This window comes from Monodon monoceros, unplaced genomic scaffold (assembly GCF_005190385.1).
Source record: "Monodon monoceros isolate NGI ecotype Baffin Bay Population unplaced genomic scaffold, NGI_Narwhal_1 Super_Scaffold_20, whole genome shotgun sequence".
Taxonomy (NCBI): domain Eukaryota; kingdom Metazoa; phylum Chordata; class Mammalia; order Artiodactyla; family Monodontidae; genus Monodon; species Monodon monoceros.
The window spans coordinates 12,475,159-12,491,613 of NW_021703777.1; the positions used below are offsets into that span (position 1 = coordinate 12,475,159).

The 16,455-nt window shown below is 40.0% G+C and overlaps 1 protein-coding gene across 2 annotated transcripts in view; it reads left to right on the plus strand.

Annotated features, from left to right (window-relative positions):
* GRID2 (glutamate ionotropic receptor delta type subunit 2) overlaps nt 1-7,796 on the plus strand; it is a 1,355,616-nt gene extending 1,347,820 nt beyond the window's left edge. Inside the window, exons 15-16 of one of the 2 annotated variants that reach the window (XM_029236088.1) lie at nt 2,375-2,615; nt 5,308-7,796. In XM_029236088.1, the coding sequence (XP_029091921.1) occupies nt 2,375-2,615; nt 5,308-5,730 (664 nt within the window). In that variant the 3' untranslated portion in view covers nt 5,731-7,796. The remainder of the gene's footprint in view (nt 1-2,374; nt 2,616-5,307) is intronic. The other variant, XM_029236089.1, reaches the window with a different exon arrangement.
* Nucleotides 7,797-16,455: the final 8,659 nt, after the last annotated feature.

Consider the following 16,455-nt stretch of genomic DNA (forward strand, 5'->3'; position numbering starts at 1 on the left):
TTCTCAAAGCCTTTAATAGGCTGCCTTTTTTTTGTAAATTTCCAAGAGGGTGTTTCTCAAAGTTGATGACCACAGGACCCTTTTTTTTGCAGAAGCCCTCTGTACTAGTGTCCCTTGGAACACACTTCTGGAAATGCAAATGACTTTATCTGGATAGGGCTGGGATAAGGGTGAAATGTAATCTGTTAATATTCATAATCATTTTAGTAAAGTCAGTTAATCAAATTTACTGCCCTTTTTGAACAACACACTGAAGGAACAGAACTTTAGACCAATCAATTTCATGAGAAAGACATCCAAGTTGTGATGGAGGCTCCAGTGCACTGTTGGTCCTGGAATGTCAGCAGGGGGTGCTAGGAGTGAGGCTGCGGGAATACCCAGAGATAGATGACAGGGACGTGTCAGAAAGAGAAAGACAAATATCCTGATCTCTCTCATATGCGGAATCAAAAAAAAAAAAAAAAGATACAAAGGAACTTACTTACAAAACAGAAAACTCACAGACTTAGAGAACGAACTTACGGTTACCAGGGGAAAGGGGCAGGGGGGATAGATTGGGAGTTTGGGACTGACATGTACACACTGCTATATTTAAAACAGTTAACGAACAAGGACCTACTGTACAGCATAGGGAACTCTGCTCAATACTCTGTAATAACCTAAATAGGAAAGAAATTTGAAAAAGAATAGATCCATGCATATGTATAACTGAATCACTTTGCTGTGCACCTGAAACACAACATTATAAATCAACTATGCTCCAATATCAAATAAAAGTTAAAAATAAAGACTAACTCCCCATCATAGCCCCTAGGGCTAGTATTACTCTTGTTTAACTCTGGTTGAATGTTGATTATCATTGAACTCATAGACACGTGGATGACATGAAACCGGTAAAAAAGGTAAATACATCACTGAAAGTGAGTTATTTACTCCTTACAGGTAGGCTTAGTTCTCCTCTGTAAAGTTTTAAGCAGTCTCTCCCTAAATAATCCAAGCGCCGGGGCAAGAGTGCAAATATGGGTCCACATATCCTAAGTGTAACTGTGTAAAACTTGTAAATCAGGCTAAACATTGTTAGGTAAAATAATGTTCTCTCCTCTTCTCTTGACAAGTATACCTTCATGACCCCAAGGGAGCCAAGGTCTGAGTCTCTAACTGGCGACCAGCTAGGAGTACTGCATTGACCCAGTGGCACTGGGAGTCAGCCTTCCACCTCCGGCTGTGTCCACACAGTGAGGGTCTTGCACACAGAGGTGTGTGTGCCTGAGCTTGCATGTCGAGTTGTCCATACCCCCCCAAACCCCACCCTAGAGACCTGTGTGCACCCATGGCTGTGAGATCTGCTCTCGGAAATCACACACAGGAATAGGCTTTCATGAGTCCTGGATGGGCAGGCACTCTGAGCTGTCTGGCCAGGAAGTCCTAGGGAACCATGGGGATGGTGTGCACTCTGGACAGGCTCATGACCTTGGCCCTGACCATTCTGGCTATGTGAGAAGGGGCACAGCTGGAGGAGGGCCAAAACCAGGCAGGTCTTAGGTAGAGCCCAAAGAGTGTTTGGAACTGAGAATAAAACCTCTATGAAAATCATACGTTTTAAAAGCTGCAGTCTTTGCAGTTATCCCCAGACTCTGGGAGTGAATAAAAGAAGGTATTTCTTATTTGAATGTGACCACTTCTGAAAGCCTCTGGTCAACTTTTCTTCTTGTTCTCCAAGGTAAGATTATTTCCCCTTTGGCATTAAAAGGAAACTAGATCAGTTGTGTGAAAAGCCCAAAACGATGTATTTTATCAACTTCAAACTTGTCCCAAGGCTTTCTTCCACACTGTGTTAAATAACAGAAGTCTTTTTAATTGAATTTCTTTGTGTGTAGCATATGCTGGGCGACATTATGCCAGCATCTCGCTCTAAACAGCAAAACGTTCTTCATAAAAGCATTAAGATCCAGAGCGTCGTGCTGCATGTAGGGAAGGAACACAGAACTGCAGCAGCTTGAAACCACATAAAAACAGTGCCTCTGAAATGTAATTGTAAAATCACGTCGCAAGAAACCGGGGTTGAGGGTAATATTTAGGATTATAGAATGAAACAAAAAAAATAAATAAAAATAGAAGGTGGGGGAAGACAAAAGGGAAGCCGGGAGGGAGAGATGTAAGAAAGGAGGGAGGATGGCATCGTGGCACAAGTCTGTCTAAAGAATCACTGCAATAATGTTTTGTGTGTCCTCGCGTTCCACCTGCAGGCTAATCTCTATATTCATTTCCTCCTGACATCCACCGTCCTTTAGAGACAGGGTTATTAATGGATATGTTGTGGACTGAGGCAATACCTATGTCTGTAATAACACATGATTGTGTGCTTTACCCCAAGGATTCTGGAGCTTCAGCAGAGTGGTGACATGGACATCCTGAAGCACAAATGGTGGCCCAAGAACGGCCAGTGTGACCTGTACTCCTCAGTGGACACGAAGCAGAAAGGAGGTGCCCTGGACATAAAGAGCTTTGCAGGGGTTTTTTGCATCCTGGCTGCGGGGATCGTCCTCTCCTGCTTTATAGCCATGCTGGAGACGTGGTGGAACAAGAGGAAAGGCTCCAGGGTCCCATCAAAAGAGGTACTTGACTGAAAGCTTCAGCGCCATGTTGAGCCCACAAGTAGGCTGTGCTTCCAAGAGAGGTTAATCACAGGGAAGGGGATAATGGGTTGGGGGTTGTCTTTGTTTCTTCTTTCCTTGAAGAGTGAAAATAAATCTGTGAAATGTAAAAATTGGTACGACCAGTACCAATTTTCATTTTAAGACATCCCAGATCCATGAAGAGGAGACAATCGTGTTTGAAAGACTGACAATTTCATGAGCCATAATGGGCCTTGAAATTCTCCCAAATCTCAGGATAGACCTTAAGTCCGTGATTTTTTTAAGGGCTGTGATTCCCTTGACCAGTTCACAAGGATGCTTATCACGTTAGTTCAAATAGTTGTTTAACTTATAGGTAGATTATTTGTGTCTCTGAGATTCAGCCTAAGAAATGCAGTGTTACAGTAAAATAATGAGTTTTCTCTTCACCCCCAGGGACTGCTTCCCTCTGTCTGTATGTAGACCTATAGAAGTGATCATATGTTTTTATAGTTCTTTAATGGCTCTAGGCTTAACAAATCCACACGGTGGAATCTTCTAGAATTCCATAGTCCTCCTTTTCTCACGAGTCAGCTTAACTCCAGGGCCATATTAAAATTTTTCCAGAGCTTTGAAAGAATAATTTCAGAGTTACATATATCTTTTAAAGTGCCCTGTGCCTTATTTTCATCCAGGAAAAAAAAATGCGTGTTTATCAGAGACTATCTGAAGTTAAAAATAAACTACTTGATTTATTTATCTTATTTCCATTGGACCAAAAAGGTGAAAAATTTTTTATATAATGAAATCATATTCACTAAAGCTTCACAGATTGAAACGAAAACAACCTGAATTTGCTGAATGATTTGGCTTTCTAGATAGTTTCAAAGAACAGCTTTGAACTTTCTGTAACTAGACCTTGGCTAACTGATATGCCTAAGCAAATCCTGAGAGGATCTGCTTTACAGCACAAATAAAAATGACTTCTCATTTGCATATGAATTATTGCATGCTAATGTATTCTTTCAAACAGATTGTTTTCTAAAGTTGTCTGAGGATTCTTTCCTACCACCTTATATGCAAAATTGATCAGCATCTTTTATAAGGAAAAGCTTGGCTTAGCGAAGATAAATCTTAGCTTCCTACCTGTCTGAGTGATCATACAGTCTAAATTAGTGGAGTATAAACTAAAAATTAATCAGGTTTTATTGTAGTTTTTTTTTTAATGTAATAAACTTCTGGTATCTCTACTGACATTGATTCAATGCAAAAGACCACATTAATGCAACATTATAGCCGAGGCTTCATATTCTCAAAAATCTGGATATTAAGGACTCCCCAAGCTCCTTACATTTTGAATTACTATATATGATATTAAATTTTTGCATTATTATATCTGTTGATGGATGACTATATTATAGTTGCTGTGGGAACCATAAAATTTTATCTTTCAACCCTCTAACGTCTCAGTGATAATATTGCATTAATGGATATTTTTATTGGATTTTGAAATGAGAAAGGAGAAGGAAGAAAAGTGATGCACATCAAAATATTTTTCACTAAGGAGCACTATAATTGCACAATGAAAAAAATACATCCTCCATTCTAATTCATAGCAGCTAATCCAGATCGTATGAACAAATATTTTCTCCTCTTATGATTAATAGATATTTTTAAATCCTCATAAATTTAATTTATTGAACTTGGTGATAAATAAGACTGATGAAAAGGACAATTTTCTTGCCTGCCACTTTTACTTTTCAAATATTGGGCTTTAATGCTCACTTCTAGTGAAAATCCTAAGGGATTTACGAATTAGTTTCAACTCCAGAAATCTAAGGTGTTATACTCTTTTTCTTCATTAAGCACCTTCTTACTAAGACTCTATTAGTGTAGCTCAAAGCGTCTTTGATTTAGAGGCCATTTAGCATTAACGTGGCCCTAAACTGAAGCTGTCACTCACACCTCATGGCTTGAAGGGGTCTCTAAAGGCTCCAGTGCTGACCTTACAATATTGCCTCATTCAGGTACTAGATAGCTTGAGTGTATGAAGTCCCTCAATCAGAAACTGATTCTCTTGTGTTGAATGTTGCTCTCTGTAAAACAATCTCACATATTTCTAGCCTAAAGAGAAATAACACTTTAACAGTCACTAACACTTTAGTGTGAACTAGCATATCAGATAATCTTGTATCACTTAATCTCCAAGAATGGAAAGTTAAGGTTAGGAGCAAGTAGTGAAAGGAGCAAGTAGTCAAAGGAACAAAAACACAACTTGGAATGAGACACCCTGAAAAAGGAGGAAGCATGCATAAAGAAGAGGTGGGGAGGGGAGGCGTGGCCAAAACCATACTTACTATGTGTATAATTTTGCCTGGGTCTGTCTCTGCTCTTGTAGAAGGCAATCACCCATCTACTGCTCCCATATTTTGTGGTTGCATGTGGCATATGCTCCTTTTAGCACTTTTATTGCAAGAAAAGTATAGATAACCTTATCTCAGAATCCTATTGGTACCCCCAGAACCTAGCACAGTGCCTGGCTCATATTAGGTGCTCAGTAAATATTTGTTAAATGAATAAACCCCGAAGTTCAGTTCATTTACCTATCATGTTTGCTGAACTACTTTTTTTTTTTTTTTAACCATGAAGCTAGTACTGATGAGAACCTTATCTTCTTTTTCTTCATCTCCAGGATGACAAGGAAATTGACCTGGAGCACCTCCATAGACGTGTAAATAGCTTGTGCACAGATGACGACAGCCCCCATAAACAGTTTTCCACCTCGTCAATTGACTTGACCCCTCTGGACATTGACACTTTGCCAACACGACAAGCACTGGAGCAAATCAGTGATTTCAGGAACACTCATATTACCACAACAACCTTTATCCCAGAGCAGATCCAGACTCTTAGCCGTACACTGTCAGCTAAAGCTGCCTCTGGTTTCGCTTTTGGCAACGTGCCTGAGCACCGAACTGGCCCTTTTAGGCACAGGGCACCTAATGGGGGCTTTTTCAGGAGTCCTATAAAAACAATGTCATCTATTCCTTATCAACCAACTCCTACCCTGGGGCTCAATCTGGGTAATGATCCAGACCGAGGCACCTCCATATGAGCACCCAACAAAATCTCTTCACTGTTTCTTTTGTAGGACTCCCTTTGCAAGGAGCGACTGTAATATTGTGGGACTAACATGGATGTAACATTTTTTTTTTTTAAATCAGGAGTATTAGTAACAATTCTAGTTCTTTCTCTCTACCTTCTCCCTCCTCTCTCTCTCCTCTGTTTCTTTCTCTCTTTTCTTCCTGGACATTTCTCTCCACTTTTTTTCATTACTCAATTGATTCCCCCAGAAGGTAGTATACTAGGATCCTATTAGTCCGCTTTTCATATACTGTACTTCAAGTATAGGAAACGTGCACTGAGTATACTAACAGTATATGCAGGATTAATTTTACATAAAGGCCTCTTCTGTAACATTTCTCTATTTTTAAACGTATAATTGCAATAACGCCAGTCTTTTTACATTCTCCTGCTGCATCCATACCTTGCTCCACTGCTGTTGAGTGTCCTTTAACTGTGGGCCAAAGGCAACCCCTGCCGTGTTTATAGAATAATCTAAAGACCATTCAGGCCACATAATATGAGAATGCAATTTTGTAGGATTACAAACAAGCCATTAATATGCCAGTCAAGACTACAGTTAAAACTACTCTTGCACTGCAACAGTGCATATGACCTTTATGCGATTGTACAGTATGAAAAGTGTTTTCTTATGTACAGTAAACTTTATCATACGGCAGCAGCCTCTACGGTGTTAAATAAACTAGTATCTCATATATACATATATATGCACCTATATAATGTGTATATATATTCAAAGGAGGCCATTGCTATTGCAATTCATTTAATAAAGCTTTAGTTTAAAACAAAAGTGTTGTATACAGGAACTATGTATAGTGCAGGGGGTCTTTTCAGTTAGAAAAGGCAGGTTGCTTTAATGTTACTCTGACTCGCATTGTTTGCCAACAGAGAATATTTTATACTTTTGTTATTAAAACATCCAGGGCGATTTAATATTTGTTCCTAGATGTAACTCATTTGAATAGATTTTTGCATTTGTTATTCAGCAGTGTATAAAGCTAACCTTGATAATTTTACTTTTAATTAATTATCTAAATGGAAAATGCTATTAGCTGAACCATGTCCACCACAGCACGGGGAGCTCTATACGAGTTTAAACGTAGATCATGGAAGGTTAATAAATTCTCTTCCAAAGCAGTAAGCCAGTCAATACAGCTGTAGTTGGGGCGAGATGGGAGCCCTTAAGAAATATTGATGTGGCCTTAATTACTGTCATACATTACCCTAAAGAAGAAAATACAGCAACCATACTGGGCTCTCAACTTCAGCCCCTTTTTTTATTCAGTTCTATTTGGAGGAGTTATGTGTTTTTTACATTAGTGCCAAGTGTATAGAAGGATAACAACAAAAACAGTGCCTCTTTGTGCACAACCCTTTTTAAGGTAGCCTTCTTACCTGTTGGAAATGTAGAATGAACTTTGTTTGTAATCCTTAAGTTAAAATGTGGTAAGTAGGAAGCAAGAACTTATCCTGTGTTTTTACGCAGCCATACACTTATTTTAATCTAATTCATTCCGTGGCTAGGATTGGTATAGGAATCAACCTATGTGATTTGCTTTAGGAGAAATTAAGAAGTATATTCTTAAGGTATATTATACTTTGATGCTAATTCTGTTCTGGGAAGCATCTCGTCCTGTCACTGTTTTTGTACTAAATCTTCAAATATTGTCTACTGTGTAAGGCAGAAAAATTTCTTATCATGCAAAAACCATTTTGTTTCCAGGGTAACAAGTATCTAAGTGCATGCACAACTTGTTCTCCCTTGTAACATTCATGATCTCATTCACGACTCTGATTTTAAGACAAAAAGTCTTTTCAACAAGCTATATAGGGACATACCAGATGTTGCAGTGATTTTAGCTATCAACAAACTGTTAACCATGTACAATATTTAAAATAGGCCTATTTTGATGTATTGCCTATTATACAAATACACAAACCACTTTTTGGAGGCCTCAGTTATGAGTGGCAGAGCTTTCTGTGTATAATTTGTCTAAATAATTTGTCTAATAAAAATGTTTTCTAAACTTGCTCTCATACCATTGAAGTCTTAACTATACAATTTGAAAATGCTTACTCTCTCACAGATAGAACTGACTTTTTCTAAAAATTTATCTTGAATTAATTAAAGCATAAAACACATTAAGTTTTACTAGCAGAACGATGCCATGATGAGCGGCTCTCTAAAAACAGTAGCAAGTGATGTTCTAAACCGATGAAAGACTGCCTTTCTGCTATTTGAGACAATTTGAACCAACGATACGTTTGTTTTGTGGACGTCTCTATGAGCACTTTTTTGGGAAACATTTATCCTGTTTCATGTAAACAATGTGGCCATTATAATAATAGCAGGATGAGCGTTCGTTACATTTTACAAAAAGAAAATTAAGGGTAATTATTAAACTTAGAATTGTGTATTAATAATTGCTTTGCTGTTGGCGAAATATTCATCATGCTGAATCTATTAATTTGGAAATTAACTGACTCCAAGATTATTTCTAATAGAGTGTTATTTTCTGCATTTGAACAATATTTAATTCTTCTAGCATTTAACTCACTCAGTGAATATATATCTGAAAATATATTCATTTTAGATTAAAATTTCTGCTTTTCTATAATTCCATTAAAATGATTTTTAAATGTTGGATAGGAGGAAGTGTAGAGATCTAGACTATCATCTCCCTCATTTCACAAATAAGAGAACATAAGATGCTAAGAAGCTGTGACTTGCGCAAATGTTTGACAATCTGAGACTTAACACTGAGTCTTTTTTTTTTTTTTTAAACTCTACCATGCTTCAGTCACATCCACGCAGGTCCTAATGGGTTGTGAATTCACTGTAGGGATGGCTCAAGTACAATGCCTCCACCCACTCCTCTCTCGCCAAGTTTAGGCTGCAAATCTCTAGAACCGTCCTTCCTCATGGGGGACCAGTTAGAGCATCTGATTCAACTGCTCCTTTTACAGATGGGAAGGTGAACACCTCAGGCTACGTCAGGTCACAGCTAGTGGCAGAATTCAGGCCGTCCTGCTTCTGCCTGGCGCTCCTTCCTTTAGCCCGTTGTTTGCCCTGGTTCTCACTACTTACACCAACCTTGCTATTTCAGAACAAGACAAACCCCTTATGTCCACGAACGTTTATTCCAGTCAGAGGTCGAATTTATTCCCCTGGTGAATCGTTAAGAGAACTGGTTTTCACTTTCCACCACATCAGAACTTATGCACAGCTTTGGTTTCATCATACATTAGAAAATTGTAAGAGCGTCTTTCTTCCTCATACACATCAAGCTACAGGCAATTGTTTTCTCAATTATGTTATTTTTCATCTCTTTCAGTTTGGGATTGGTCGTCAACTGAATAAATACTTTAAAAAATAGACTTTGCTGAATGGTACTTTGCTTCATCAATTAGAAAGAAAAAAAAAGATGAGACAATCCATTTATCCTACATAATACCTTCTAAGCCACACCACTGGATAACAAATTATAAATATTCTATAATCAGAATTTTGGAATGGTGGGACACATTCTGGATTATGGATATAATAAATAAAGCAGAGCTAATAACTTTTGTGCTGGTAAACGTAGGTTTTTAACCTTAAATACACATCTCATGATAATTGATAAAACACAGTGGGCTCACTAGAAATGGGCTTCCTTCTAGAGTGTTTTTATTTCTAAAAACAAATCCTTTATCCAGTCCTTGTGGTCAGATATTAATAAATGGCTAGCCATTATGACATTTTATAAAATCATTTCAACAAATTTTAGTAAACACCCTCTCATGAGGTAGCATATATGAGCTCCCCTGTGTGGAAATGACTTACCTGACATTGAAAAATTAGGAGATAAAGCTTTTTAGATTTGATAGATTTAATTCAGTTCTATTAGTGTTTACTGAAAACCTATTATGTAAAGCCCCGGTGCTAAGCAGTTACACACCACATAAATGAAGACATATATTTGGGAATAGGTCTGCATATGGTCTACTGCCCAGGCCTTTCCTTGTCCCTCATCAACATGTAGGATACAGAGACCACCTTACAGACTTTCTGAGGTGGCAGAATTAGTCACCCCAAAACAGTACCATCCTCTTTGGGCCTGGGCAATCCAACTGACCGGACCAATCCATCCTGGTAGTTCTCATGAGCTGACTTGAGTCTACCTTCTTAGATTCAGATTCCTTCCACAAACAAGACCTGAAAATTTCCCAAAATGCCAGACCATGAGGCCAAAGTTTCAAAAATGTGAAAATCACCCTAAGCCACAGGCAAACTGCTACCTAACCCCTTCTCATCCACACCTGCATGCGTCCACATCAGAGTGACTCCTACACTCAGGTGTCCACATCAGAATGATACACAACCATGTTCCCTCACTTTCTATCCCTGCAGGGCTCAGCCGTTGTGATGGTTAGAGCTATAGGGTTTCAAAAAACTTACTTCCAAGGGACCAAACACAGTAAGTCTTATTCAGGCTACTCTTCAACTTTCATAAACTTTTATTTGTATTGCAAATAAGGCTCCTAGTTACCATTCCTATCGTCTTAAGACGGAGGATACAATGTGACCTAGGATCCCCATGAAAGTAACGTGTTTTACAGGCTGCTCACCATGAGGACAGCTTCCAACCCACACACACTTTCAGAAGAACAGAAACGACGTGGTTTTGCTCTATTTTATGGAGCTGCATAGAGGCATGGAGCAGCTACCCCACCTAATGATTCAGCCTACCGTGGGGACAGAAACAGACTGAATGAGCTGCCTCTCATTTTCTCACCTGGCTTTTCCTAATTTCTACTTTTTCAGTAGTGTTCATTTGTTTCCATGTAATATTAGTAACAAGGCAAAAATTGTTCAAATTTGAGAAAATTTCTCCTATCTAGGACCAAGTGTCATCTTTTGACTGATTTTGCCCATTTCTGGAGTTTCTTCTAGTGGAGACGAGAAACTGGCTGTTTCTTCTGCACACGTTACCTACGTTGTGCTATAGACGTAGCAGTCTAGCCTTTGTGAGGGATGAGGGCCTTTTTTCCTTTCGGAGAAACTCTATCCAGTCCAACCTCAGAACTGGCAGCATGTTCCAAGTCTCAAACTATCTGTGATATGATAGAAAATTCACAAACTTTTTAAGACAACATTGTTTCCTTAATTAAAAGCTAATTAAGCTTTAATGGCAGCTGCTTTAGAAGGAGAAGAAGATGTCACAAAATCAAAGTACAGTAAAATGTCAGAACCAGAGAATGGGCAGAAAACATTGCTTTCGATAAATATTTTGCCTGCCACAAGATTTGAAATATAAGTAGGAGGCAAGCTTTAATTTTTAAAGTTGTTATATTTTATTTTTAAATTGGTGCTACTGAAAAATTTTAGGAATCAAACAGCCTATATCTCTGGCTATTTTTAATTTTAAAAAAATTAAATATTTGCTTATTCACTGCACAAAAGGTTCATAATGGGGGGGGCTTTGAGAATTATCCTAATGTGTCATTAAAAAAAAGTTCAATTTGGAAAAATTTAAGTTATATAAAATGTTTCTGAATCACAGCCTCTTCACGAGGCAAGGGGTACCTATAGCCATTTCATACTAGGTAAATAAGGAGCTGATAGTCGATATTTAATTCCTCTTCAGAATTATATTAAAGTTGACCTTCAAGTTAATGCTAGCCTTCTATTAATATCTGTTTATATAAGTTGGCTATAAAACTTATTTTTAGAAATCAAAGCACTGTAAAATTAAGTTGAAAATAAAGGTGTCACATGCCCAGCTGTCTAGTTTGACTTTTCCATTCTAAAAATAGTTATTAATACTTAATATGCTCAAATACTTCTATAGGTGATGTTAAAAAACACTTTGAACATTAGTTGTTAGATGAAGTAGAGCTGCGTCATATATCTAATTGACGTAATTGACATTAGATATCAAATGCAGAACTTTCATTCACACTTAATGGTTTTTAATGAATATAATACTTCTTTCTAAGTGAACATATTAAGAATAAAAATTAAAAAGAAGCAGTGCAGGGCTTCCCTGGTGGCGCAGTGGTTGAGAGTCCGCCTGCCGAAGCAGGGGACGTGGCTTCGTGCCCCGGCCTGGGAAGATCCCACATGCCGCGGAGCGGCTGGGCCCATGAGCCATGGCCGCTGAGCCTGCACGTCTGGAGCCCGTGCTCCGCAAGGGGAGAGGCCACAACAGTGAGAGGCCCGCGTACCGCAAAAAAAAAAAAAAAAAAAAAAGAAGCAGTGCAGCAAGATAGACATGTAACTGGGCCTTCCAGATTCAATTCTGCATAACTAAGCATTTTAAAACTTACTGCTCACTCTGATTTCTCCATGGAAATGTCATGGTAAAAATAACCGCCCATCATCTGAGCAACTCTCACACGTGTAGTCTCCAAAGCTTTTGGTGTGTCCAGTTAACATGGTAAGTCCTATAATACTGCTCAATCACCAACAAAGAATATATTTTAATTCTTTTCTGTTCATCATCACTAAATGAAGTTTTTAATTCTTACTCCATAATAATGATTTTGTGTCTCTTTTTAAAAAACGAATATTAGTACATAGATATAAACTTTAGTAAGGCTGCAGAGAGAATATTAGGAACAAAACAATCACACAAGATCAATCAGTCCGTTGACTAGCACTACCTGAGCACCTACTATGAGCGAGGCACCTAGGGCAGAGCTTTCCTAAATAGCATGCCAAGGCACACTCCTGGGCCAGCAAGGGTTCCCGGGTGCTGAGTTACTGGTGGCCCCGTCAATCAGGGTGGTGGGGTGGGCCCCTGGGCTGGAGCTCTGCCCATGTTCTCGTCACTTACAGCCGGACTTTGCTAAGACAGCTTCCAAAGCCGGAGAGACAAAATACACACATTTGAAAAGCTGAATAAAGACTCACGGTTTAAGTAACATCAGAAGACAAGAATATGAAATATTATGATACACAGTGCATTTAATTGTCAAATGAGTGCTATCGAGAAAATATTCTATGAGAAGAGAAGAAGAATGAGGCTGTGTGGCTTGACGTGGTTTCATGGAGTAAGTAGAAATTTAGCCTAATCATAGAGGAAAGGTCAGAAGAATGCACAAGGGCCTCCAAGTGGAGGGTATGGTGCAATCAAAGCACAAGAACGGGAGAGAATGTTCAGAGGAGCAGTAGCCCACGATGTCTGGAATGTGGGTTTCATGTCAGGAAGTATCAGGGAGTAAAGCTCCGGTGAAGGCTGTGGGAAGCCTGTAGGCTGGCCTCAAGAGATTACACTATATCCGGTTCATTCATTCATTCATTCATGTATTCGACATACGTTCGCTGAGGTTCTGCTGCATGCAAGACACTATTCTAGGTGCTGGGGATACAATAGTAGACAAGACAGAAATCCCTGCCCTCATGGCATTTACAGTCAACTGGAGGAGATAGACAATAAGCAGGATACATAAGTAAAGTACGTCGTCTATTAGATGATAAGTGCTGTAGAGGGCAGAAACAAAGAGGAGGACCAGGAAGGCCAGAGTGAAAGTGGGGTTTTACTATTTGAAATACGGTAGGTAGGGGAGGCCTCACTGATAAGTTGACATTTGACTGAAGCTTTTTTTGTTTGTTTGCGGTACGCCGGCCTCTCACTGTTGTGGCCTCTCCCATTGCGGAGCACAGGCTCCGGACGCGCAGGCTCAGCGGCCATGGCTCACGGGCCCAGCCGCTCCGCGGCACGTGGGATCTTCCCGGACCGGGCCACGAACCCGTGTCCCCTGCATCGGCAGGCGGACTCTCAACCACTGCGCCACCAGGGAAGCCCAGCCCCCATTTTGAGTGTTATGGGAGAGTGGCATGTGGTGCCGGTTTCCGGCCACGCCTCCACTGGAATTTCAGCTTCTGAACCGTCAGCTGGTGGTCACAGAGGCTCACGACCTTGGCATGTTGGAGATTTCCATCGTGGGCACTGGGGAGCCACTGAAGATTTTCACTGAAGGAAAAACAGGCTCTTAAAGAGGTGGTTTAAAAAGATTAAGCTGGTAGTAATTCATGGAGTGGAATGGAAAAGAGACCAATTAAAACACGTGTGCAATAGTTCAGGTATGACCTGAACTCTGTGGTAGCCCAAAAAAGGAAGGACGGTGCAGATGGTAGATACATTCTGAAGGAAGAATCAAGAGAATGCAATGATTAACTGAAGACAGAGTATAAAAGAGAAAAATCAAATATGACTGATTTTTCAAATTTAGATGCGAGAAAAGTGGAATAAAATCTACCAAAAAGCGCTGAAGTCAGAAGAATATATTTTTTCTTTTGTTAATCTTCATTTTTTCTTAAGCTGGGAGGTTGAAGTAGAAGACATCACAGAATTGAGAACTGTTTGTTCTCCTTCATGTGAAGCTTGAATGCTGGGTTCTTAACAGGTGGAGGGCACCTGAGGCATCATGTAGAGTCCATGGCTTTTTACCTGTGCTCCCCAGGTTCCTCAGGGTTTTCCTCAGGATTTCTGGGGATGCGGCCCTCTGGGCTTCAGTCAGAGCGCTCTGCTTTGATCTCTTCACATATTCGACTTCCGATGATTATTTCCCTCACCCTCCGAATGACGCGTTACTGGCAGATGACCAAGACCTCAACTCAGATGTTTTCTGAGACAACCCACTGAAGCATTCAACAATTTTAACTGCCTAAATGTTAGATTATTCTTCTTACAGTTGATCTCTGGATAGTGTCAAAATTTGCCCCCTATCGGTTCTTTGAAATGCTACAGAACAAACTTCATCCCTTTTTCTCACATGACATTTATCATGTTGCCCACACAGTGAATACCCAAAATTGACCAAACTATGATACAGTGACAGGGACTCAAATACCATAATGGCGGCTTGACATAGACCCAGTATCTCCAAAGTCCTAAAGAGAGAAAGACCTGGGGCAAAGTTCCCTTGCATTAGGCTGGCTAGAACAACCATGGAGCAGACATACCTGAACAGAAATCCAAACATAATGTTCTAAATACAGGCTTGTCTTATAAAAATAGCAAACTAAAATTAGCCCAAACATTACAAACACCTGCTATGTGAAACACCTGCCAGTGTACTTGGCACCATAAGTCAAATCAAATACTTGTGGAACCAACTGTGCTTGGTTCCCATAATTGCTGCGTGCTTTTAGTCCTATTTCAAGAGAGCTCAGAAAGCATCACTAACACAGTTAAGTGAACGATAAGGGAATAAAAATTTAGGTGTGAAATACTCATCACCAATCCTAACCTTTTTGGGTGTTTAAAAGAAAAAAAAAAGGCGAACTTTCACCAAGCAGGTGCCATCAGAAAGACTAATTTTGTTCCAGATGTTGTCTGCCAGCTTTAACTATCTCTCAACACTGAAGTTATGATAATGGGTCACTTTTAAGAGGTCAAAGGTGATTTCCCAAGTCTAAGGAAAAAAATGCCTTTTATCAAATACAAAACCAGAAATCGGTAGTATGTGCCTTTACAAATTTAGAATAACTCTGGTAAAACCTGTTGTTCAAATTGTTTGAGAATATAATTCTTTGCAATTTACTCTTGCTCCAGTCTCACTTTTAAAATATAAGCCATAAATCACACAGTCACACATGTATACAATAATCTTTCTTTCCTCGAAAAGGAAATAGTACACATATTGCGTACACAGGTTATATTAAACATCTACACAGTGTAAGGATTTCAAGGTAGTTTGCAGAAGCACATTTTCTGAATCACACTAAATAAAATACATGGCATATATCCTCAGCTAGAATTATTTCAAATGCGGGGAAATTTAATCAATGCTCATCTCAAAATTAAGTTGCCAATTTCTGCCACAATTCCTATCCTTTGCGGGCCAATATTTATGCTCTCCTAAGCATAGCACCCATGCGGAGGGAGGGCATGCCGACCGCGTGGAGGCACAGGGCTGGGCTCCGTACACGTGTTTCACTCGATTCTCATATCTCTGCAAATTTGCTCTTGCAGATGCTAATTGAACAGTTTAAAAACAAAACGAACGGAACAAAATCTATGACTCTGGAAAGTTAAGTAATTTGGCCAAGAACATACAATTAGTAAGTGACCCAACCAGAATTCAAACCTACATCTCTCGGACTCGGAAACTCATGCCCTTCCACCACAACGGACTGCTCCTGGGATCAAAGAGAGATGGGAGGGAGGGGGCCATTTTCTGGTCCCTCAGGGCTGCAAGAGGCTTTGTACCCTATGGGGCTCCATAAAAATCAACTGGTCCTCACTAGCTGATACACTTTTGATACAGAAATTTCAAGCAGTAAATAAAATATTCATAAAAGATGAATATACATAATGCATGCAGCATAGTTGCCTAGAAAACGTAAACAGATTCCAAGAAAAACCCTGCAAAATTAGCATCTCCACCAGAGTCTGTGCAAAAACCAGCAAACCCGTCCAACCTTCTGCTTACCCTCTTTATCTCTGCTAATGGTGTCAGCGAACTTTCCGGTCTCCTTCCCCTCTTTCTTAGAATTCCTGGGCTTCCCTGGTGGCGCAGTGGTTGAGAGTCCGCCTGCCAATGCAGGGGACACCGGTTCCTGCCCCGGTCCGGGAAGATCCCACATGCCGCGGAGCGGCTGGGCCCGTGAGCCATGGCCGCTGAGCCTGCGCGTCCGGAGCCTGCGCGACCGGAGGCTGGGCCCGTGAGCCATGGCCGCTGAGCCTGCGCGTCCGGAGCCTGT